This window comes from Dromiciops gliroides, chromosome 5, assembly GCF_019393635.1.
Source record: "Dromiciops gliroides isolate mDroGli1 chromosome 5, mDroGli1.pri, whole genome shotgun sequence".
Taxonomy (NCBI): domain Eukaryota; kingdom Metazoa; phylum Chordata; class Mammalia; order Microbiotheria; family Microbiotheriidae; genus Dromiciops; species Dromiciops gliroides.
The window spans coordinates 40533030-40559561 of NC_057865.1; the positions used below are offsets into that span (position 1 = coordinate 40533030).

The window sequence follows — 26532 nt, forward strand, 5'->3', positions numbered from 1 at the left end:
CTATCAGAAAGCAAATCACCTGATGGGGGAGACAACAAGCCAACAACTATGTGCAAGCAAGCACTTTATGGGATCAGGAAAGGAATCCTGTAGAAGGTGAGATTTTAGCTGGGACCTGAAAGAAGGCAGGAAGCTGAGACGAGGAGAGCATTCCAGTAACTGGGGGCAGTCATTGAAAATTCCTGGAGTTAGGAAATGGAGGATCTTGTGCAAGGAACAGCAAGGACACCAGCAGCACTGGGTCTTAGAGTACATGGGGAGTGTTCACTGGAAAGGTGGAAAGGGACCAAGGTATGAAAGACTCTGAATGCCAACAGAGGGTTTTATATTTGAGTTTGGCATTTACTGAGTATGGGGGTGACATGATCAGACCTGTGTTTTTAGGATAATAGCGTTGACAGTTGAGTAGAGGATGGATCAGAGCAGGAGAAAAGTGAGGCAGGGATATGATGAAGCAAGAGGCTGCTGCAATAGTCCATGAGGGCCTTTACCATGGGTTGGCAGAATCAGAGGAGAAAAGAGGGCATGTCTGAGAGGTATCATGAAGGCACACTGACAGTCTTTGGCGAGAGACTGGGCATGGGGGAGAAGTGAGACTGAGGAGTCAATGGTGACACCGAAGTTGCGAGCCGACGTGATTGGGAAGGTGGTGGTACCCTTAACAGTTGTAACAGGGAAGTCAGGAAGAGGGGGACGTTTTGAGGGAAAGGCAACAAATTGAGTTTTGGACATGGTGAGTTCAAGATTTCTATAGAACATCCCATTGGAGATGTCTAGCAAGCAGCTGGAGAGAAGAGACTGGAGGTCAGAGAGGCGAGGAATGGACGGGTTACCTGTCATGCAGAAGCAAGATTTAATTCTTCCTTGAAGAAGAGGTTCAAGCCACTGCTTCTTCTGCTCCTCATTTCCATATAAATGAAGTACCTCCATATTCCCTGTATCTGTGAATTGATAAGTATATTTTTGCACCAGAATTTTACCCAGTTTGAAGTTGGTAGCTTTATATAATTATTTAAAACCACATTAATTCACAAATAATGATCTTAGACCAAAAGGTAACAATAGTTTGAGCTTACAAGACGATCGTGCTGATTGGAATCCTAATGCTTACACACACACACACACGTATCTTTATCCTTGTTAATATAAGTCAGTCTTAGACAGTTTAGAGCTCGGCGCTCATGAAGCCCAAGCCACAAGGACTGTCTCTGCTGCAGGTGGCTACACGCTCATGGAGGAAAACAAGTCCCCTGGGCAAAGATTGTACCCTTCTATCTAAATCACCCTACTGTGAATACATTCTTTGGGTCAGGCAGAAGCCCAGAAAAGAGGGTACGAGCCTAGTATCACTATGGAAAAAAGAACTTGGAGCACACCGAGGCACACGCAGATCCTCCGCCCCAACAAATGCCACTGTTTAAATGTGCCTTCTATCTTGGGGCCTTGGTTTATGCTCTTTCCTACACCTGGAATGCCTGCCCTGCCCTCTCAGCACACCACTCTCTAACCTACCCACTGACTCCCCCGGAAACACACTTGTACACACACAGACACTCGCAGTCATTCACACATGGACTCACACACACAGACACACACACACACTCACACACACTCTCTCTCACACACACACACTGACACACAAACCACTCTCTATCCTACCCACTGACTCCCCCAGAAACACACTTGTACACACACAGACACTCGAAGTCATTCACACATGGACTCAGACACACACACACTGACACACACACTCTCTCTCTCTCACACACACACTGACACACAAACCACTCTCTATCTGTTCATACCTATCAAAACCATACCTACAAGGCCCAGTTCAAGGGCCGCCTCATCCCGTGGAGCCTTCCCCAGTCGCCCCAAGCAGAAGGGATTTCTCCTTCAAATGCGCTCCTGTGGCACTTACCATGGGCGCCATGCACAGGGCACCCACTTTATGTCTTTTTAAAACTGATTCCCTTCTGCTGCATCTGGGCCAGGATTTTGCCTCTCTCTCAACCTTAGAGGGCAGTTGCCTTCAGGAGGCCCGTGCGAGGGATTCCTTCATGAAGCAAAAAGGCTGGTATAGACAGCCTACTCTAAAACACCATATGATTCTATTAGGCACTCAATAAAGATATTTTTTAATTAATGAAGTCTCATCTTTATATAAAAATCTACTTCATTAACTAATTCATGTTACAAAACAAAATGTTATAAGGCTTTGTTATGATCCTCAATGATGTAATGTTTCAAAAACACTAATTCTTTACTCCTGATTCAGATTTGGGCCTAAGGATTTGGGGTGTAATTTCTTACTAACAAGACCATAAAGACTGTTACCAAATGACTTAAATCATTTAGATAAGCATCCATTCTTTCATTATTTTTTTTTTGGGGGGGGGGTCGGGGCAATGAGGGTTAAGTGACTTGCCCAGGGTCACATGGCCACTAAGTGTCAAGTGTTTGAGGCCGGATTTGAACTCAGGTCTTCCTGAAGCATCCATTCTTTCAATGCATGAATGTTACAATTCAATCAGTGACACCATTAATCAGATCAAAGCTAAGGGCATTACTTAAGGATATTAATACGTACAGAATTTCTATCACGTTCAAACATTTGTCTAAAATATTGCTTTGCTAAAGGGGAACACACAATCTAGGACAAATGATAAAGCTGCTTAGACTAGGTTTTCTATTAAAGATACTCCGCTATGGTTCAAAAGTGCAGGATTAGATGAGGTGAAGCAAAAATGCCCTCATTCGTGGATTAGGGTATTTAAGGCAGAATAATAAAAACAATAAGGAGGAGATAGAAGGAATACAGAAGGCGAGACAAGGCAGCTCTACAAGCCTCCAGGCTATAGGGCCTCAGACTAACAAGGCTGGCCTTGATCAGGTCACTTTACTTATTCTAGGCCCATCTCCTCCAACATGAAAGAGGAGGCTTGCACCTGGCTCAGTTCCAAGGTCTCTTCCAGGTGTAAGAGTCTGTGATCTAGAGAAAATTGTCCACACTGTCAACAACCAGTAAAGACAGGAAATAATAATTCATGCTTTGCACAGCGTAGGCCCTTAATGCTTACTGCATGAATGTAAAGGTGAAGAACAATTTTTCAAAGACATGTGATCTCTATTACTACTTTTGAAACGTTTAGGAACTATTTAGGCATTCAGAGTTTGAGTTAATTACCCTTAAACATTTTTTAAAAATCTCTCCAAACACTCAATAATGGAGTACATTCACTTCTGTATCTCACTTGTAAATACTTCAAGCACTTTGGTCTAAAAATACACTGTGCCAAAGCTGAAGGCCAAGGGAACTTTTAGATAAAGAAAACATCTCACTTCCTCCTGAGGATATCTGGTGTTGTTAATCTACTGGGGAAGTTTTCAGCTGCTTTCAAAAGCTGCTGACTATACTTAAGTGCCGTCTAGTACACCCCCTGGACTAATTTTGGAACATTGTTGTTGAGTCGCTTTAGACCGGTCTGACTGTCCATGACCCCATTTAGAGTTTTCTGGGCAGAGATACCGGAGTGGTTTGCCATTTCCTTCTCCACCTCATTTTAGAGATGAGGAAACCAAGGCAAAGAGGGTTAAGTGGCTTGCCTGGGGTCATACAGCTAGTAAGTATCTGAAGTCAAATTTGAACTCAGGAAGATGAGTCTTCCTGATTCCACCCAAACCCAGTGCTCCATCTGCTGTGCCACCTTGCTGGCTTTCAGAACACCAGGAATTTGTTATTTAGAAAAACTGTCATAAAAAAGGAAAAAAAATCAGAAATTAGAACTGAGAGGGGCCTTAAGAGATTATCTGACTCTCATTTTGTACATTAGGAAACGGATGTCCCAAAAGCTTTCATACCGTGTCTGAGGTCACACCCCTTTTATGGCAGAACCACATGAGGATTCAGGTCTCTTGTATGAGTCAGTGCCTTTTCGCCTCTATTTTGCTACTTGGCTAAGTCTATAGAAATCAGCTTTAATCTCAGAAACTCTAGAGATAGGCCTTATTTAAAGCAGTTATGACCAATTACCAGCACTCTCACTTTGCAACAACTCCATTAAATGGGTAGGAATATGGTATGTGTCAGTTAAACATCGCTGACAGCTGCCCAGGACATGTCTACATGTAGCACACTCCCATAGCTTGAGTCCCAGCAAGCTCAAATCCACGCTGGAGCTATTTTGTCAAGCCTGGATCACACTTGCTCCGATAAACGTAGCACCCCTAGTACAGCTATCATTGGCTCCAACACATCAGCGGTTCCCAGAGAGCCCGATACGGGAGCCAAACACAGATCTTGTGACCTAGTATGGGCACAAAGGGCCCTAGTGACCCCCTGACATTTATATGAAGAGCACCATCTTCAGGTTGCCACAAAATCACATATGCATAGTAGACTGAAGCAGGACAAGAGAGCCCTCCATCGAGGTCCCTGCAAATTCACCTCATTAGCACATCCCATGGGGCCTCCATTCATGCTGGAACATGAACAACGAAGTGTGGTCTGGGAACCCCGAGGAGTCTCCATGGTCAAAACTATTTTCATAATAATCCTGAGGTGTTTTACTTCCTAATACTGGAAAGTAGTAGTAGAAACACCCACCTAGAAGCTCTTTAAGGGCATCCTTGGTAATTTTAAGAGTAAAAGGGGATCCTGAGACTGAAGTTTGAGAATCAATCACTGCTGTAAAGGAGCACTTGCGCAATGACAGGAACTCTTTGGACTTCCCACCTTACCACAGACATACCTGCCCAACCCTTCAACCACAACCCAGTGTTCTTCACAGACTCTTGGTGGTTACTCCCCTTCACCTCCACATTCTGGGTGGGTATGACAGTTTTTAGCTACAGAATGATAAAATAGGAATTGGCTGTCTTTATCATTACCGAAGACCAGTCACTAGATGACTACAATCACAGGCAGGTTTGGGAGTTCATTTATGGCCCTAAAAAGGGAAAATTCTCACGTTCCCAAGACTCTGAAAAATGATCTCTCACTTAAAGCATCATTTTAAAACAGTGCTGAGAAAATTAGGTAACGCTACAGGTATGAAATAATTGTCTAACCTGGTGCTTGGCAGTTGAAAACATCTGGAGCAAAAAAACATTTTCCTGTTTCTTCAGCAATCAGTGCGTAATCCACCTGGCTGAGGCCGCTGACAGCTGGCAGAAAGAGGTTCCAGAGCCCCTCGGCTTTGGCCCTTTCCTGTCAAAGCGGTGAACAGACAAGGAGATTACAAATCTGCCCTGACCCTGCATTTTCCATCTCCATACCCCAAGAAATGTCATGTGGGAAAGATCTTTTATTGATGCAACTTTAAAAATCTTCTGGGTACTAATGAATGTATTCATTATGGCCTGCAGTATTCCCAGGCGACTGCTCGGACTTTCTGCAAAATGGAGGCTGTTTGTCAACTTCTAGAGGAATCTTCTCTTGTCATCTCGTCTGCTGAGCTCATGAGCTCCTCTCTAATTGCTCTGGATGTAGTTTTAAAAACTTAATTTGCTGATTTTAGCACTTCCTATTGAATCATAATTAAAAAAAAAAAACAAACAGACCTTACACATCAGTGCACAATTATGCAAAGCACTGTGAATTATTCGGCCCCAATTCTTATTTTGTTGAAAATACAAAGGAGGAAATTCAAGTTATGACAGTTTGCAACAACCCACAAACGGCCATACTTCCACCTGATGTGCTTTATTCATAATTTCGGTACACCTGGCAAAGCAAGGGCTGCTGCTGATGTTATTACTATGTTGTTATGTTTTTTTTTCAGGAGCTACTAAGACTGTTTATCACACACTAAAAACTGGTCACTGTATACCTGGATCTGTGTATCAGAGAATTCATTTTTTAGTCTTCTTTTCAAGAAACTAATTGTAGATCTTACTAACATACATGTGTGTAAATATGTATACACACATACATGGTGATATGCAAGTATGTGGATGCATGTGCATGTGTGTGTGTACATATTGTTCATTCTTTTCAGTAGCATCAGACTCTTGCTGACCCCAATTGGACCCCAAAGATACTGGAAGGGTTTGCCATTTCCTTCTCAAGGTCATTTTACAGATGAGGAAACTGAGGCAAACAGGGTGAAGTGATTTACCCATGGTCACACAGCTAGGAAATATCTGAAGACAAATTTGAACTCAGGTCTTCCTGACTCCAAGCCCAGGGCTCTATTCACTCTGCCATCTAGCTGCCCTATGTATGCATACACACATATATAATTCATTTTATATACGCACACATCCTCTTTCCCTCCCCCATATATATGTGGAGTGAGATTTTAGTGGAGAATATAAAATAGGAAGGTCTGTTTGACTTATTGAAATTCATTTGATTTTCAGGTAATGTATCAACTCTTTCTTTTTCCTTTGTTTAGTTACTCAGCAGAGCTGTGATCACTGGATAATTTGTTTCACAATCAGGTTGAGAGCTGTATTGCTTATGTTTGTGCCAGCACTTGCTTCCAAGTATGGTGCCCATGTTTAACTTCAAATTCTATGGGTTGTTCTTCTTAAAAGACTGTTAAGAAATTCTCTCTGACCTTCTAGATTTCATCAAGCAACAAAAATGTGCTATATCTGGGTTTTCACTGTATGGGCATTTACATTTACATTTGCAGTTGGTTTATGAAATTTTCGATGTAACAGAAACTTTGCTCATTTGTCAAATCAAAATGAAGAAAACCCAGAGGAACTCTGAAGGCTACAGTTGTCCAGCGACAATTTTGTCTTCTCTGCTCTGCCCTGTGACTATAGCTGGATCCTCTATCTCCTGGTACCTTCTCCATCTAGCTCAATGATTCTCTACAATGGTTTTCCCTTTCTTACTGAAATCAATCAACATCTGAAATCAATGTCTTTTTGCTAATGTGGAAGTCTCCCTTCCATGAAAGACTGAATCTGATGCCTCAGTGTGACATGGTCATTGGGCTAGGCCCTCGATGGCTATGCCAGCAGAGTATAAAGTCTTCAGGTGCAACCAAGCAGGAAGACTTTGGGGAAGACCCAGGGATGCATCAGAGGCAACTTAGGAAGAAGGTCTACTAAGATGCAGAAAAGCTGTTCATCTGCAGCAGAGGATAATATTTACAGTGAGGAAATAACTGATTCTTCAAGTATTCATTTTTGTGTTATGTGTATATATTTTACACACACACACACACACACACACACACACACACACATATATACATACATATACACACATATGTAATGAGAAAGCTTGTCTAAATGCAAATGTATTTAAAGTTATATTTGGTTAAGATCACCATCACTATTATTTTTATATTTATAAAGTTAAAAAATTGTAATAATTTTTTAATTAAAAATTTTATAATCTTTATAAAGTTAAAATTTTTTATTTTTAATACCTTAAGTTTTTCTACCATTACAGGCGTTTTCCACTTGTCCAGTGAATTTTCATTGTGAATATAGAACTCTATCACCTCCTTAAAATAAAAATAAGTAGTTAATTCACTAAAATATTGAACAACATCATCATTAGTGGTATATTACTACTTATACAATGCACAAACTATATCAAATTTCCAAAGTATACAGTTTTAGATCAAGAATACAGATGTATATCAATTTAATAACATTTCCCTTAATCAACCAGTATTTAATAAGTGCCTGCTGTGTGAGAGGTACTATGCTATACACTGGAGATATAAAAACAGGGAATGAACCAATCCCTATTTGCAGTTCCCTGACATTCTAACAGAGAGACAGTAAGTGTATCCAGAATAAACAGGAAGTCGTTTAAGACAAGGCAGTCTGTGGGGGCATCAGGAAAGGCTGCGTGTTATAGGTAGTGTTGAGCTGAGTCTTGAATGCAGAGGAATTATGTGAGGCCGGGGTGAGGAGGGCACACATTAGGCGTGGTGAATGGTCAGTCTTCTGCATGGAGGTGGGGTATTTACTGTTTTTTAAGATTATGTTCATCAAAAGCAGACAGAGGATCTTCTAAAGTCTCAAACCAAAATCAGAGACCAAGTGCTCATTTTGTCGTAACAATCTTAGTGAGGAGCAAAAATGGAACATTTCACATTTACATTTTAAGACAGAACCTATTCTATTTAGTTCTTACTCTGTTGTTATCTTAATTGCTTTTTTTTATGCAGGAAGAAGCTATCTCAATCTCAAACACTTAACTTCCGTCTCCTGTTCCAAGAAAGGTTTGAGACCCGGAACCTTGAGTCAGCCTAGAGGTTTGTTGGCGGGGAGATCTATTTCCAGCATGAAATGGATGTGGAGGGGGTTGGAAGAATGCAGGAAGATACAATGGAAAAACTAAAAGCTTGCCTTTTAGCTTCTCTTGAGTTTGGTATCCATAATGGGGCTCCTTATTTGATTTAAAGACATGATATGGAACATCATTTGGTGAACCCCACGTGCTTTGTGACCAGTATCTTCGAGTGGTCCCTTGGTCAGAGGTGTGGTGGGGTGCTGTGAAAAGATAACCGGCAACTGAGCCAAGAAGTGCCACCCACTCTGTGGGTTGTAAGGAGAAATGGCTTCTGGTTTCTTTCAGGGTAGCCTCTGTTAGAACAAAGCCAATACCAGCTTTCCCTTGAATTTCCACTGAGGTCTGGGAGAGAAGAGTTCTCTTTCCTCTTTCCTTCTGCTCCCTTCTATTTCACTCCTCCTTCCCCCCCTCCCCCCGAAAAAATTAGTGCCTGTGGGCACATAGCAGCAGGAACATGTGCTTCCTTGGTGTGAGAAATGGGTAGTTGTTTCCTCTCAATGTGGCTATAACAGTCAGTCATACTCCCCCTGTACCAACCAGGGTGCCAGACGGGTAAAATCCATAGGTGCCAGGTGTGCCAACCAGGCCAAGCAGTGTGCCAAGAGATTGGAGTCTATAAGCACCAGGTGTGTCAAGCAATGTGCCAGGAGATGCCAAGCAGTGTGCCAGGCAGGGGTGGTCCCCAAGAATTTAAAGGGTTCATTAAAGATAAGGAATGCCATCTCTAGTGATACAGAAAAGGAAGAAAGTATACCTCCCCAAAATTCCCAAAGACAGCCCTTTGGGAGACAAATTAGAAATGTGGGATAAACTTGAGAAGTATAGAGGAAAATGCAAGAAGAGAATGATAAAATATTGTTGCCTAATAAGGGCTGGGGTTCCCCTCAAAGGAGGTTCAGTCCTTTTGCCTAAATTTGGGTCTAATGAAAATCAGGTATGCCAAGCCTTAAATGTATGTGATCCTTGCTTGGGAAGGGAAACAGAGTTCCCAATAATAGAAATGAAAAGCATGTTTCTCAGATATTTCTGGCCTCTCTGCCTCTGTTTCTTTACTCTGACAGAAGGGACTTCTGGCCCAGACTCCTCGAGTTTCCAGCTCACCAATTTAAGCCTGGAGACTGGGTTTTGATAAGTGCCTGGAAGAGCAACAAGTTGTAATGTAATGAGAGGAAGGGCCGTTCCTGGTGTTACTTTTTACTGACACTGCAATGAGGACTGAGGAGCAAAACTGGACTCACTACTCTCAAAGGGACACCTTTTCCAGAAGAAAAACCAGAGCCAAAACATGAGCAGTGGACTGTTAATAAGGAATCTGATCGACTGAGGGTGAAGTTTGAAAAGACTTTAATGTACAATATACCAAGCCTGGTACAAAAAGGGGGAAGGGAGGTAACATTTTGGGGTAGTGGGAGCTGCTCAGGCAAACAAGTAGTGGAGGAGCAAAAAGGATTTGGTATATGGGCATCTGAAGGAAGAACTGATCCCGTAGGAAGAATAGGAATATCCTTTGAAAATCTCATGGATCCTACATCCCCCTATCCTTTTAAGACTCCAGAAATAACCTCTCCAAGTCCAGAAGGGAAATTAGGAAACCCTGAAACTCCTGAGTTACAGGCCAGTGAAGTTAAGGATGTGAGACAGACAGTGGAGACAGAGACTGGGTTTGGAGATTCAAATGCTCAGATGAAATGAGTCAGTGCTTTGGGAAGACCAGCTGCCCATACTCTAAGTCCAGATTAGCCTGGAGGGGTTCTGGGGTCTCCTTCAATTATACCAGAACGGGTTGGCAAAGGGTGAGAGTTGCAGGGATTTGGAGCTACTCTTCCCTGTGATAAAAAGGACAGCAGAAAAGATCATACCCGCTTTTGTTGTAGTCCCAGGAAACCATCGCGCCTGTCTCTCCAGATGGGTGAGAGAAGGTTTTCTGGTCTTGGGTAATATGAGTTGTGTCCAAACATGGGAAGTAACCGAGAACAACTCAGTAGATTTTTCATCCCTGATCCTCCCCTGAGCCGACCTATGGTGGTATTGTGGTGGAAGATCAACCTTACCCCCTAACTGGGCTGGGACTCATGGGTTGGTGCAGCTGGCCACCCCCTTTACCATAGCATTTGAGCATTTCTCCAAATCTGAGTCTAAATCAAGAAAGAAAGGGTCATCTGATGCTCTAATCTGCCTAGATAGCATAGGATTCACAGATTTAGACCAAAAGGCAGAGGAGATATTCAATAAATGTAATGAGAGGAGCCAAATAGTCAAAAATAAAGAGGAGGGATTGTGAGAAATGGGTAGTTGTCTCCTCTCAATGTGGATATAACAGTCAGTCATACTTCTCCTGACCTGTTTGTAGGACAAAGGTCTCAGATCCCCTCCTCCCCCTCAGGTTAGCAAGGTTGCATGGTTCAAGGAGCCCTGGTCTCAATAAGGTCCGCTCCAGAGTTGTGTCCATATAAGGAAGTATAAGGTCCACTCCTGAGTCATGCCCATACAAGGAAGAGGGGTGGGAATGCTGCGTTCTGATTAGCTACTTTTCCCACGTAGATTGTAACCCCACCAGTGATGAAAAAGGGGAAGGTCCATTCGAGTTAGGAACTAGGGTATAAAACAGGGCCTGCGAGCCCTCTTTCTGGGCACCCACTAGCTGCACACTAGGGTGCCTCCTTCTCATGAGAAGAAAATAAAGCCTTTGTCACTTCACTGCTGAGTTCCTGCAAATTATTGAGAAGAGGATGGATTTTTCCCTCACACTTGGCAAGTCTGAGACTCGGCCTCAAGGTCCTGGCTTTTAACAGTGATCCTGAGAAAGAGCTATGGTTCACCTTGGGAGTTTGAGTGGTTGGGTGTTCCTCCAGTTGGCAGCTAAGGCCCAAGAGAAGGTGAGCCAAGTAAGAAGTAACTTCTCAGAGGGGAAATGCTACCACCAGGCAGATTATGCAGCCAGAGTGCTAAAGCTGAAGACATAAACAGCTAGCCAGAGGGTTTGGACATACACAGCAAGCTGCTCAGTCATGCTGATAGGAGGCAAAAATACGGTATCTGTCCAGCAATCCTACAAAATGATTCGTGTTTTAAATGCTTGTTAACATGCAATTATGAGTCTTTTGTATATTTTAAAGAATTTTTGTGATGGAGGAAATAGTCATCTTACATAAGACAGTTACTCCTTTGTATTGTTGTTGTTCAGTCATTTCAGTTGCAGGGGGATGCGGGGGTGGGGCAGCAAAGACACTGGAGTGGTTTGTCATTTTCTTCTCCAGCTCATTTTACAGATGAGGAAACTGAGGCAAACAGGGTTGAGTGACTTGCCCAGGGTCACACAGTTAGTAAGTGTCTGAGCCAGATTTGAACTGGGAAGGTAAGTCTTCCTGACTCTAGGCCCAGTGCTCTATACACTGTGCCACCTCACTACCTTGCTTCTTTGGACAGTGAATATCTTTCTAGAAGAGAGCCTGTTAATTGCTTTTGGGGAGGCTTCCTCAGTTTTGTTTAAGGGGTTTTTTTGCCAGAACTCTGGGGTAAAGGCACTGAGCTAGAGAGTGGATGGGGAAAAGCCTGATTTCCTTCCTCTCTTTTAGGAGTCAGGCTCCCTCCAGACCAATCTGCGCTCTACCTAACTCCAGAGTGGTGGTGGGAGAAGACGCTCCACTCCACAGTCAGTAGTGAGGGAGTTAAAGCAGATAACACAAATCTACGTGTAAATGGAAATGTAAAGAGCTGTTTTCAAAGTCAAGCATAAGTGATCTGGAGATTTGAGGTCTGTCTACTGGTTCAAATGATCTTATACATGTTTTCTCTTGATGATGATGAAACATTGATTATATATCTTCTCTGACTGCTTTGCTAATTTTTGGTTCTTCCAGAAGGTTCTATCCTCATTATTTTTTCCTATTTTATCTTCTCTTGGGACAGCTAAAATCCCTTACAGCTTCAACTGGTACGTCTAGGTAGATTAATCTTAAATATACATCTTTAAGACTTGACCTTTTTCCCAAGCTCTAGGACATTTCCAGTGGCATACTGGATATTTTGACCTACTTGTCTTGATGTATCATATATAAAACCAACTTATCACTTTCCCATCCAAGTTAGCTACTCCTCTTGACTCTACTTCCTTTAATGGTACATGACTATGACCCTCCCATTCATTCAAGCTCAAAATTTGGGAATCATCTTTCACATGACCTCTTTCTAACCCTAGATCAAATTAGCTTCCAAACCCTTTACCACAAATTTTGCTTTAGGGTTCAAATTGGGCACTGACAGATCTGTCTATACACACACATGTGTATGTCTATATTGACTATGACATTCATATCATGTCAAAAGATGAAATTTTCAATTTTTGCTTTGTGATTTCAGTGGAACGATCTTTAGAGAGAGGATTTACTAATGAAAATAATATCAGCGGTTTTTATTTTGGAAAATGTAGATAACTGGTCCCACTACTCAACATCTCAATTCTGCCTTGCCATCAAAGATATAGTCAAAGAGTAAGAAAAATGTATTTATTACAAAATATCTTTCTTTACAGACATAACAGGCTTAAAGCAGTGTTCATTTCTGAAAAACAATAATAGTAAAAAGTCTAAAATAGGAAATCTTAAATAGAGCTAACTTCCTGACAGAAAAAAAGCAAGCTACAGTTGTACTCTGGTCTAAACTGCCTGGTTAAAAGTTACAAGTTTAGACATGTGTGAATTCTTTCAGATCATGAAAGAAAGAGTTGACAAGATTCCCTAAATACCTTTTAGCCAAAGTGATTAATCTTTTCTGGAGGTAAACACAATATACTGTTAATAATATAAACCTTATAAGAATGGTGACAGTTGTAGTATTTTATTATTGACACTAATGAAGTACTAGGAAATAAATGTTAGGCACTTTCTACTAAATAAAGGACAATTCTGTCAGTTCAATTATAAAATTGAGGACCAAAAGCTCTAAGGTAAATATAGCAATGAAAAAAAAATGGTAGCACATATCATCAAGGTTAATTGGTATTACAATCTTAATTCAATTAGAACTTATTTAAACACCCATGAGGTGTGCCAGGCAAACTGCTAGGTGCTGGACTCTCTGCCTGTGAGGAATTTACCTTTTATTGGAAGGAAATGATGCACACACAAATAAGGCAGTTTCAGGGAAGAGGAGAGCACTTACTCCCTTCTATCATTCTAGGGTTCCAATAGTGGCAAATTTAAGTCCAAACATACTCATTTCTGTACCCCTCCAGAAGAGACCCCTAACAAACCCCAAACCACTCAGTCGTTGGAATGTTTCAAATGAAAAAGAGGCAATTGTTTTAATTCTCTACTTTCACTTTATTAGTTTGAATCTATACCCTTAAGATGAACAACATTTTAAGATTTTGGAAGGACTGGTAGAAATGATCTGCCTACTCATTTTGTGGATTTGAAAAATGAGGCCCAGAAGGTTAAAGCCTATCTAAAATTCCATAGTTAGTTGGTGAAAGACTGGTCTTGGAAGCCAGATGTCTTGATTCCACTCCAATGTTCTTCACTCTCTCTATTCCTCAATGAGGTTCTTGAAACTTGTAAAGGCTAAAATTCTAGCTAAACTCTCTAAAATATCTAATGAGTGGTCGTCAATAAATTATAAGCTTTAGCAAGAGTTAGACTTTTAAGCATTTATTAAGGAGAATAAGAATTTGGTAAAGAGAGAAAGGCCTACATTCATCTATCTATTAAAGGGAGAGCGCATTTCTAGCTCCCTTCTCCACCGGAGTCCTCAGCAAAGAGCGAATCAGAGCACCAGGCTCCCCCTTCTTCCTCCCACAAGCAAACATCACTTCCTGATGCCAAAGAAAAGACCTTCACCTCATGGTGGAGCTTTTCTACAGTAAGTCTCCAGCAGGTGGCGTCATTCCAATCGTTACATAGCGTTAATATCCAGACAGGCCCCTGAACAAAGAAACAGGCCACCTAGCTTCCAGACACCTACTGCAGCAAAATTCTAGAGTTCATATCAGAGCAAATAATGATCAGAAAAGTCCAATGAGAAACAAAAGTGACGTCTTCCACCCGCACAAAATGCAGTGTCTGGGCAGCAGGAAAGCAGATCCCAGCAGAGACACACACCTAGGTAGCCTCTCTCTGACACTGAGCACAGAAGGGCTTGAGACCAGTGAAGGCTGGGAGCATGGCCACAGCTCTTTAATATTCTTTTGGCAAAATGTATATTCCATTTCATTAAAAAAAAGTATTTGGGACACAATTACCTTCTCTGCTGGCAGTATGTATTCCTGCATAAAACGCTTCACCCTCAGCAGAACTTCTTGGCCTGTCCTAGTCTGGAGGAACAATCTTCCTGTAGGATCAGGCTGTGAGACTGTAGCACTCAGAGTTCTTTACCAAAGGTAAAACAGGTCAGTTAGTGTAAAATTCCAAATGATCCCCATGAAACATTACTGAATACCCCATTATGACTGGTGGGGTGCTTGGCTACGGTAAAGAAATCGTCCCTGCCCACCAAACATTTAAAAATTGGGGCATAAATGGTACACATTCATTAAAAGCTATAATCTGCTTTCTACAGTTTTATATTTTTCTTACCTCTTTGTGAGTTGCAGTCCAATCTCTGCTAGGGGTTTGACAACATCAGCAAACAGAACACTTGTTTCAGATGCAGAATTTCCCTGAAGATATCTGGCATATACTCCCTTAAATGCAAAACAACATAAGCACTCAGCTTTGTCAACAGGTATTCATTCACCTCAAACTCCAGTCTCACATCTCTGCAGACCACCCAGCTCTGATGTGGTTCTATCACATCACTGACCTAGACTAACCACACTCAAAGGACACTAACTTTTCAACCAGCAGGCCAATTCCACTAACTTATGGCAACGGCCTTAGCTGTCTAAACCAGAGCGCCATGTTCCTATCACCTACACAAAACACTTTCTTAGCAGAGAGGACAAACTGTACATTTTAAATGGACGTTAGATAGCTATCAAAGGAACCGTACTTGCCAATTTCAGTGACTGGAGAAATCATTTAGGAAACCAAATAAACATCAAAGCTGTGGAGCCAAAGAAAAGGTCATTGTGCAACCTCTAAAAATGTTTGCTCTGGGTTAAGTTCTAAGCTGACTGAATCACCCTTTCCTGTTCTAACAATTATACATGAAAATGGAGTCTCCCCATTCCAACTGATCCAAGGGATCCCTTCTCCTAACAGGGCTAAATGGATACTATTAGTTTATCCTCGATTCTCCTTGTTCTTCCTCCAATTTGACAGACAAAAAATGTCAATTATTTAATTTGTGTTATAAATGATATTGCTATAGATTTTCCATCTTTTCTAATTCCATGATGGTAATATGGGTGAAATTAGTTTTTAAAAAACCTAAATACAGTTAATATACAAATTTTAATCATTCATCTTTGATGTTTTTATTTTGATCTAGCTTTTCTTTTTTAAACCAAGTGGGGTGAGTCACTGAAACTCCTTAATGAAATGAAAAACTGTTTCACGTTAAAATTCTATTTGCTGCCCCCTTGTAGAAATGGAAAGATTGAGAAAGATTTTCTAAGATCTGTTTTGAGGAACTCACTATTCAAGGCATTCAATCTCTGTAAAGTAATAGGATAAGAGGACACGTAATGGAGATTATTGGTAGAAGAGGCAGTTTGATGGAGAATGCACGAACTTATAAAAGTAGGAAAAAACGCCTACTTCTCTCCAACCTTTTTTGACTTCTTTTTGGTTCCTGACCTGCTTCTTGCCCTCCTGATTCCTTTTGTCCCATACCTGGATCTCTGTCGTAATGACATGTCACCAGAAATCCAATATCTTATTTTTGAGTTACAGAATCTTTGACTTAGAAAAGATGTTAGATGTTTTCTAAATGAGCCATTTACTATACAGTCCATCCTGATGTCTCCTCTATTAATTACTTAGCTAGTAATAATAATAATGATACCTGAAATTTGCATATGATTAAAAAGTTTACATAGGACTTTACACACACTATCTCATCTATACCTCCCAACAATCTTGCTATTATTGTTCCTGTTTTTAGGTGACAATACTGAGGCTCGCTGGAGCCATTTTTCCATTGCATTCCATTTGTAAGTGCCTTCTATGCACCAGGCACTGTGGGGGTACAAAGACCAAGGTGGAAAAGTCACTGTTGTCAAGGAGCCTTCCATCATGGGGAAACAACATGTACACACATACACACGTACAGATAAGCATATGCAAAATGAACAGTGCGCTCCCTGTAGTAGCTGCTGTTTTAGATGAGCCTGGGAAGACACCAGGGCTCACAGAAGTGAGCAGCTTGCCCAGGGGCACAGAACTTCCACATCTGGCAGTGGTGTTTGAATGTAGATCTCCCTGACTCGAAGCCTACCCCTCTACAAGTGTTTTTAGCCTCTCCTTGAAGACCGCCAGTGACAGAGAACTCATAACCTTACGAGGTGGCTCATTTTATCTTTGGACAGCTTTCTTTGTTGAGACATTTTTCTTTTCCTTGAGCCAAAATTTGCCTCCCTTTTCTTTCCCATGTTAGCCTTAGTTCTGGGCTCTGGGCAAAACAGAATAGCCTGATTTGCCTTTACAAAGGAAAACCAACACTGTCTTCCCCAGTGTTGCAAGTTTGAGCTTATCTATGCCAAAGCTCCCCAATTATTTCAAGCTTCTTCCATATGGCCTAATTTCACCTCCCCTCATTTTCCTGGATGCCCTATGCAGTCACCCATATTCCCTACAATTTGGACAACAGACTGGTCACAATCTGCTAGATGTGAATTGAGGAGGAAAGAGAACTGTTGGGACCAGAACCTCTGACTCCTTTATTCTGCACACAATTCTTTCATATTCAAAGTCTCTATTATCATTTCTAGCGGCCACACCACATGGCTAACTCATACTGAATCTGGAGTACACTAAAACCACAGAGTCTTTTTCATATTAGCTGGTATACAGTCATCTCTCTCCCATTCTACATGGGGATAGTTGATTTTTTAAAACCCAAGTGTAAGACTTAACATTTACTCTAATTAGAGTTCACCCGATTATGTTGGCTTAGTCAGACTGTTCGGATCTTCCTAAATTCTGATTCTGTCAGCCAACACATTATCTTGCTAGCTTTATATAACCTGAACATTGGGTAAGCGGGCCATCTATGTAAAAAGTATAAATGCGAAAATCTGGTGTGCTTAATTGCTAAGATAAAATGTAAACACTTTCAAATCAAAAGGTAAGCTGGCAATGACCACAATAATAGAGAATTTTTCCTACTGGGGTCACAGTGTGGGTTATTCTTGCCGATCCACCAGCACCTATAGCTGGAGCCCTGTAAGAAAGGGCCAAGCAAGAGTTTAACCCTTTTCCATTTAGGACACAAAACCAACTGAAGTCTAATTAAGAATCTGCTTTGTAACAGGTACCGTGAGATGAAAGGTGACAGTCTTTGCCCTTATTTTGGAGCTTACTCTCTTAATAGAGAAGCAGGGAAAGCCCAGACATTTACTGAGCACCTACTACATGTAAGGCAGATGCTGTGGAGTCTTAGATCCTTTCTCTTTTCCTGTTCTCCTTTACACGCGAGCCACTGAACATCTCTCACCGTTCCAGGCCACGTCACTTTTTTTTTTTTTTTGGCCTTCTTGTTCTTATTCTGATGCTTCAGTGGCCATGTGTGGAGATCATAGGGTTTGAGCTAGAAGGAACTTTGAAGACCATCTAATCCAGCCCTTCCCTGTAATCATTTTTCTTCTTTTTCTACCATGTAACAGGTCTGCGGGTTCTCTACTCCTGGACATCTCTTTCAAGTCAATAAAAAATATTTATTCATCAACAACAGTAGGTAAAGCATTCAACAAAGAAAAACAAACTCCAACACAGCAGAATCACCCATCTAAGGAGAAAAGAGCCTATAGAATATTGAAATCTACTCATATGTTGCTGTTTGCTCCATATATAGATATATATATCTATATATATGTCAATGGGTTAAATGAATATACTTATACACATACTGTCTTTAATGCTAGTAACAGTGCTTTCTTCATTCTTCAATAAGACAAATCATAACAATAGCTAGAATTAACTTAGTGTTTTAAGGTTTGCGAATCATTTTTTCAAATGGTATCTCATTTGATCCTCACAACCACCCTGGGAGGTGGGTGCTATGAGGAAATGGAGGCAGACAAAGATTTAGTGCCTTGCCCAGGGTTATACTGCTACTAAATGTCTGAGGCCACATTTGAATTCAGGTCTTCCTAACTCCAGGTCCAGTACTCTATCCATGGCACCAGTTACATCCATAAAATCGGAATTTTAAAAACTGTGAAATATTAATATCTGTGTTCTAACCTAAATAATTACCTGCATTATTCCCGCTAATTTGAAATATGAAAGAGCAAGAAAGAAGTTCCAGTTGGGAAGTGTAGTGCTAATTCCTCTGCAGTGGCAATAAATTAAAGCCAGTTCTTCCGCTGATGGTATCCCTATAAAAACAATACATTATTTTTATCTAGAAAGTTACAGTAAGCATAAAATACTATCACATACGTACCTTTGTTTTAAACTAAATAAATCAAATCATTTAACAATAGTTTTTCTAAGCTCTGGTTCTTTAAATGCACTAGATCAAAATGTGCAATTATTAAAATGGAATTAAAAAAAACTTTTGAAAATTAGTTCTTTATTCATCTTCTTAAGCTAAAATTTAGACCTCTTACTATAAGTTCAGTGAAATCTATGAATAAAAACTTTGCAAATTAGTCATAGTTCTAAGACTTTAAGAAAATTATTTAAAAGTCTAAATCTGGTTTATTATTGAGACATTAGTTATGGAAAATGAAACAAATCTTAAATTAAGTCATCTGTGCAAAGCTTCAGTTTCATACCTGCACTATGTTGCAAGTTATTGATTTGATTTAACACTGGTAAGTTCCTAGGCCAAAAGAAGAAGGAGCAAAGATATGCTAAGTCTGATAAAGGGTGGCCGATGGTTGAAAGCTCCCAGTCCAGAACTGCTATTACACGAGCCTTTAATGAAAAACCCAAAACAAAACAAGAGTTTTAATAAGTTAGAACTTCAAAATAGCTTTTTAAAAAGTTAACTAAATTGAATCAATTATGTCCACACCCATCGTTGCTTTGCTAAAAAAAAAAAAAAAGCAAAAAAACCAGTTGTTTTGATAATTGCAATTATGCATTGCCATCTCTCAAATAATATAGGATGGACTACCCTACCCTAGTTTGTAGATTATCCAAACCTGTTTAAATATTTCTTCAGATATAAAAAGGTTTAGTGAAATGAGAAAAAACATTATTGACTAAAAATATGATTATGTATTAATTGTGCATTTTAATGCTGGGCCTGGAATCATGAAGACCTGAGTTCAAATGAGACCTCAGATACTTCCTAGCTGTGTGATTCTGGCCAAGTCACTCAACCTCTGTCTGCCTTGATTGCCTCATCTATAAAAGAGGGATAATAACAGCACCTAGCTTGAAGGGTTGTTGTGAGGATCAAATGAGATAATAATTGTAAAGTGCTTGGCACAGTACCTGGTACACAGTAGGTGCTATAGAAATGTTAGCTATTATTATTATAATCCACTAGTTATATTTAAATCATTAAAATATTGATACATACAGAAGAGCATGACTTTTGTGTAAATTATCCAAATCTCTATCAACTTGGAACTTATGAGATGGCCATGAGGTCAAAAGATCTGATAATAACAGCTAACACACAGAAACGTGATTGTTTACACTTGATATACATTTTTATTTGATCCTTACAACTACCCAGTGAAAACAGGTAGTTTTACAGAAAAAAACGAGTCTCAAAGTTCTGATTTGCCTAAGATCAAAGAATAAATGGCAAAGTCTACATCTGAATGGAGCTTCTCTGACTCCCCAATTAGTACTCTTTCCACTTTTCTATAGCTGCTCTAAGGTGCCAGATGGGGATAGGGCAGTCAAAGTGGGAGATAGCAAAGATAAAATCCCTGTTTTCATGAAGTTTACAATTAAATTATCTATAAAAACATATGTGGAAACACACACACACACACATACACACACAAACACACACACACACAGAGTCAATTCTTGAATTTGGGATCCATTTATCCTGTTTCTGAAATACATTCTCTTTGTCTTTCTCTTGCCCTCCTCTAATTCTCATGTTCTGATCATTTCATTTTTAAACACATAATAACTGACACTAAGACCACCAGACAAAGAGCAGACCAAAGATGAGAGAAGATAGCAGACAGTATATTTAGTTATTCTTAGGTCCCTAAAAAGGACCAAAAAACTCTTGAAATTTGTGCAAAATGAAGTTTAAGATGCTGAATAAAATTATGTTAGGAGGCCCTGTGGCTATACTCCTGTAACAAATACCAATGAAGAACATCCCTTTCTTGGGATTCCTATAGCACTAATCTCTGCTACTCATTCTAGCCATCATATGCTGCCACATAGGGCTTTATGGTATTCAACAGAAATGTTTTCTTCTTCCCAACTAGATTTTAAGCTTTCTGGAGGCAAATATTCCATTTTTCTATCACTCAAAATGTCTTTTGAAATGCTAAATACAAAATAGATGGCTGAAAAAATACTAGCAAACTTTATTTCTGCCATCTTTGTTTCACTGCCATGGATAAGTAAGGATATGTTTAGGGATAGGGGTGGGGTGGAGAGAAACATGCTTATGTCAATAACCATACTCAATATAATGAATAATAACTGGTAGTCTATAGGGCTTAAGACAATATATAGCATTAATGAAGTCTCACCTTTTTTTCACACTTAAACTAAACATCACTCGTTCCTTGAGTTCATCCTCTTAAAGCATCCTCCCCAATTCCATCACCATCCTGATCAACATGTGCATAAAGCCATTTTGTTGCCCTTCTTCATTCTGTCCTTCCTTTCTTCCATCTATTCTTCATTCCATCCATTCATCCATCCATCTATCCATCCATCCATCCATTCATCCATCCTTCCTTTCTTCCAATCAGGGTTAAGTGACTTGGTCAGAGTCACAAAGCTAATAAGTATTTGAGGTCAGATTTGAACTCAGATCATCTTTTTTGGGGGGGGCAGGGCAATGAGGATTAAGTGACTTGCCCAGGGTCACACAGCTAGTTAACTGCTAAGTGTTTGAGGCTGGATTTGAATTCAGGCCCTCCTGAATCCAGGGTCAGTGCTTTATCCACTATGCCACCTAGCTGACCCCAAACTCAGATCATCTTGACTCCGGGACTGATGCTCCTTCCACTGTACCACTTAGCTGCCTTCCTTTTATACATTTCTAATTATGTCACAGACATCACTCGGTACCAGGTTTTGACCCTACATAGAAGAATACACCAATGCCACGACATTTTTGCTCCCTTGCAATAATAAATATTCTGATTGGTGGTGATTCTGGAAGCCTCAGCGAAATGAGAGGAGAAGTTCTGACATTTCGGGTGGAGAGAACAGCTATTTCAGATTTTGCCCAGCGCTAACCTCAGCTCCCAGTTTAATTTACATTTTGGAATACCTCTTTTGGATGGAAAATCAAGTTATCTAATTTAAAATCGCCATGAATCAAACTTTTCTCCTGGTCCTTTTCGGGCAAGTTTTCCATTAACCAGGCAGAGAGTTGGTTCATGGCAGGAATGGTCTGATGAGCAGCAGCTTGATATTGCCTTGTCCATGTTGACACCTGCAGATGGAGATGTTGCCTTTAGAATTTAAAAGTAAATTAAAAACAGATATTCTAATACGTAAATAAATTTGAATTATATTACATTTTATTTCGCTATTAAAATGTTGCAGCATTTATATGGCCAGGTAACACCAGACACCCTCTTAGGCCTTAGCACTGTATTAGGTCTTCATGTGATTGGTGCTAAATATACGCTGACTCATTGACTGAAGGCAAATAGGAGCCATGAAATAATTAATTCCTAGAAACACTTCATAAGTATTATTTGTCTTTGTAGGATGCTTGTGAGATATATATCATACATGATCAGGTTTTTTTACATTTCAAAAACAAATTTTACTCTTATCTTTTGAAAATATTTTTCTAAGACAGTCTTACAGACTAACTACCACGTCACCTAAGATGTAAGATAGTGGACAATGACATAACTTCAAGATGACTAAGTTTTCAGAAAGTTTATAATTAAATAAACCCAACACAAAAGTTTATTTTTTAAGCCATTCACTAAAACATCAACAGGATAACTTCTGAGTTAACAATGTTCAATTACTGTATAAATGTGCTGTCAGATTAATAATTAACTTTTTTTTTCAGGGCAATGAGGGTTAAATGACTTGCCCAGAGTCACACAGCTAGTAAGTGTCAAGTGTCTGAGGCCAAATTAATAATTAACTTTTATTTAATTTTTATTTATTTATTTTTTTAGTGAGGCAATTGGGGTTAAGTGACTTGCCCAGGGTCACACAGCTAGTAAGTATTAAGTGTCTGAGGCCGAATTTGAACCCAGGTACTCCTGACTCCAGGGCTGGTGCTCTATCCACTGCGCCACCTAGCTGCCCCAGTAATTAACTTTTAAAGAACACTGACAGCAATGACCATTTAGTGAAAATGTAAAATAAGGAAAGAATGACCAAGTATGTAAATTATTTTACTATTTTAGCTACAAGACAGTCACTGTCTTTGGTTCTAAACTTTTAAATTTCTTCACTTAAAAAATTTGGATATTGAAAAACAATTTCATTAATTAAAAATAAATGTTTGTTTTACTGATTGGTTATTGCTACAATGATACAAGAAAGGAAGGAAAATTACTGCTAGCAAGTATTCAGACTTTGCAGATCTGAATTCTCATTATCTCAACCTTTGTACTTTCTGAATGGTCTCCCTGTATATAATCTTCTTCCTTCTCAAATTTATCCTATCAATCTTGCCCAGTGACACTTTTAAAAAAAATTTTTTTTATTTAGAATTTTCCCCAAGTTACATGAAAAAAACCACATTTTTTTACATTGATTTTTAAAAATTTTGTGTTCCAAATTTTCTTCCTCCCTCTCTTTAACCCTCCCTATGCAATGAAGCAATTCAGTATAAGCCATACATGTGCAGTCATGCAAAACATCTTCACATTAGTCAGGTTGTAAAAGAAAATAGATAAAATAACTTTAGAAAGAGGAACTAACAAATAAAATTATACTTCAATCTGTATTCATATACCATCAGTTCTTTCTCTGTTGATGGTTTGCATTTTTCATATATCCTTCTTTTTTTTTTTTTTTTTTAGTGAGGCAATTGGGTTTAAGTGACTTGCCCAGGGTCACACAGCTAGTAAGTGTTAAGTGTCTGAGGCCGGATTTGAACTCAGGTACTCCTGACTCTGGGGCCAGTGCTCTATCCATTTCATATATCCTTCTAATAGCATCCTGTTCATCATTTCTTTCACAGTTACTATTGCTAACTGTATTACCTTCCATTCTATTCCCTCCCCATGACATTTACTCTATTTTCTATCTTCTTTCACCCTATCCCTCCTTGAAAGTGCTTTGCTTTTTACTGTCCCTGCCCCCAGTCTGCCCTCCCTTCCTTTGCCTCCCCCCACCCCCATCCCCTTTCCCTCCCACTTTCCCTCAGGGAAAAATATGTTACTATACATACTTGAGTGTGTATATTATTCCCTCTTTGAACCAATTCTGATGATAGTAAGGCTTACTCCCCTGCTCCTTCCCCATCTTCCCCTCCACTCCATAAGCTTTTTCTTGTTTCTTTTATGTGAACTATTTTACCACCTTCCATCTCTCCCTTTCCCTTTCTTCCAGTGAATTCCTCTTACCCCTTAACTTTATTTTAAAGATGTCATTATGGGTCAGCTAGGTGGCACAGTGGACAAAGCACTAGCCCTATACCCAGGAGGCCCTGAGCCCAAATCCGGTCCCAGACATAAGTCACCCCCACCCTGCCTGCCCCACAAAAAACAAGGATAAACAAAAAATAAATGCTTTACAGATATCATCTCTTCATATTCAATTCACACCTGTGCCAAGTATATTCCTTTCAGCTGCCCTAATACTGAGAAAGTTCTTATGAGTTGGAAGTATTATTTTCCCATGTAGGAATGTAAATAGTTTAACCTTTTAATATCCCTCATGATTTCTTTTTCCTGTTTAACTTTTTATGCTTCTCTAGGGTCTTGTATTTGAAAGTCAAATTTTCTATTCAGTTCAGGTCTTTTCATCATGAATGCCTGAAAGTCCTCGTTTTCATTGGAATCCCATTTTTCCCCCTGAAAGATTATACTCAGTTTTGCTGGGTAGGTGATTTTTGGTTGTAATCCCAGTTCCTTTGCCCTCCGGAATATCATATTCCATGCCCTCCAATCCTTTAAAGTAAAAACTGCTAAATCTTGTGTTATCCTGACTGCAGCTCCACAGTATTTGAATTCTTTTTTTCTAGCTGCTTGCAATATTTTTTCCTTGACCTGGGATCTCAGGAATTTGGCTATAATATTTCTGGAAGTTTTCTTTTGGGGCTCTCTTTCTGGAGGTGATCAGTAGATTCTTTCAATTTCTATTTTACCTTCTGCTTCTAGAATATCAGGGAAATTTTCCATGACAATTTCTTAGAAGATGATGTGTAAGCCCTTTTTTTTTTTTTTTTTTAGTGAGGCAGTTGGGATTAAGTGACTTGCCCAGGGTCATACAGCTAGTAAGTGTTAAGTGTCTGAGGCCGGATTTGAACTCAGGTACTCCTGACTCCAGGGCCGGTGTTCTATCCACTGCGCCACCTAGCTGCCCTAAGCCCTTATTTTGATCATGGTTTTCAGGTAGTCCAATGATTTTCAAATTGTCTCTCCTAGATCTATTTTCCAGGTCAGCTGTTTTTCCAAGGAGATATATCATATTGCCCTCTATTTTTTTTTTATTAATTTGGATTTGCTTTATTGTGTCTTGATTTCTCATAAAGTCATTAGCTTTTATTTGCTCTATCCTAATTCTTAAGCAATGATTTTCTTCAGAGAGTTTATGTACCTCCTTTTCCATTTGGCTAATTTGGCCAATTTGGCTTTTCAAGCTGTTGACATTGTTAAGGGCTAAAATTCTAGCTAGTCTGTCTAAAATATCTAATAAGTGGTCACCAATAAATTATAAGCTTTAGCAAGAGTTAGGCTTTTAAGCATTTATTAAGGAGAATAAGAATTTGGTAAAGAGAGAGAGAAAGGCCTAGATTCCTATCTATTAAAGGGAGAGCACATTTCTAGCTCCCTTCTCCGCTAGAGTCCCTAGGAAAGAGAGTGAGACCGAGCGCCAGTTTCTTCCTTCTTCCTCCCACTAGCCCGCATCACTTCCTGATGCCAAAAAAAAGGACTCCTGGTCTTGCCCTCAAAGACCTTCGCTTCATGGGCGGAACTCTTCTACAGTAAGTCTCCAGTAGGTGGCGTCATTCCAATTGTTACAACATTTTTTTTCATGACCTTCCTGCATCACTCTCATTTCTCTTTCCATTTTTTTCCCTACCTCTCTGACTTTTCCCTCTAACTCTCTCACTTTATCTTCAAAGTCATTTTTGAGCACTTCCATGGCCTGAGACCAATTTATATTTTTCTTGGAAGCTTTGGATGGTGGAGCTTTGACTTTGTTATTATCTTCATCTGAGGGTATATTTTGATCAAGCTTTTGATGGTCATCTGCTTTCTCTGCCTGCTAACTTGACCACCTATTTCTTGGCCTTTAACTCCTTAACATGTAGCGCTGCTTCCAGCATACACTGATCCAAGCCACAGTAGGTCCCAGGGGGTATGATTAGGCTCGTTATCAGCCTGACTGGCCTGTAAGTAACCATGGACTGCTTTCTCTTTAAACCGGAAGCAGAAGTCTGATTGAAATGTGATTCTCTATGGTCAAAAGCTTGGTGTGCCTGTGCCCCTCCCCCACGGGGCTGCTGCTACTCTGCTCTAGCAGAGACTGCAGCTATTTCCCCCCAGCCAACCACTGCACCCCCTCACTGGTCCATGACCACAGTTTCAGAAGGAACTTCTGAAGATTCCGAGGCTCTGGAGGCACGGCCTGCCTGGGGCTGGCTCGGCACCAGGTGCTGAGCTCCTCTTACCTGAACAGCAGATGATCTCAGTCGCCTAATTAAGCCATCCATGGCTGGAAAATAGTCTCACTCTGTTCTTTTGTGGGTTATGCTGCTCCAGGAGTTGTCTTATGGCATTATTTTTGGAGGTATGTGGACGGATTTGTTGGGAGCACAGGTCATAGCCTTTCCTCCTCCATCTTGGCTCG

General features: G+C 40.1%; 1 protein-coding gene across 1 annotated transcript in view; it reads right to left on the reverse strand.

The window, feature by feature from the left end:
* ACAD11 (acyl-CoA dehydrogenase family member 11) overlaps positions 1-26532 on the reverse strand; it is a 94128-nt gene that overhangs the window by 46844 nt on the left and 20752 nt on the right. Inside the window, exons 5-12 of the mRNA XM_043966461.1 lie at positions 21806-21970; positions 19149-19290; positions 18625-18746; positions 14842-14948; positions 14508-14634; positions 7392-7469; positions 5071-5209; positions 834-941 (exon numbers count right to left, since the gene is read on the reverse strand). Coding sequence (XP_043822396.1) covers positions 834-941; positions 5071-5209; positions 7392-7469; positions 14508-14634; positions 14842-14948; positions 18625-18746; positions 19149-19290; positions 21806-21970 — 988 coding nt within the window. The remainder of the gene's footprint in view (positions 1-833; positions 942-5070; positions 5210-7391; positions 7470-14507; positions 14635-14841; positions 14949-18624; positions 18747-19148; positions 19291-21805; positions 21971-26532) is intronic.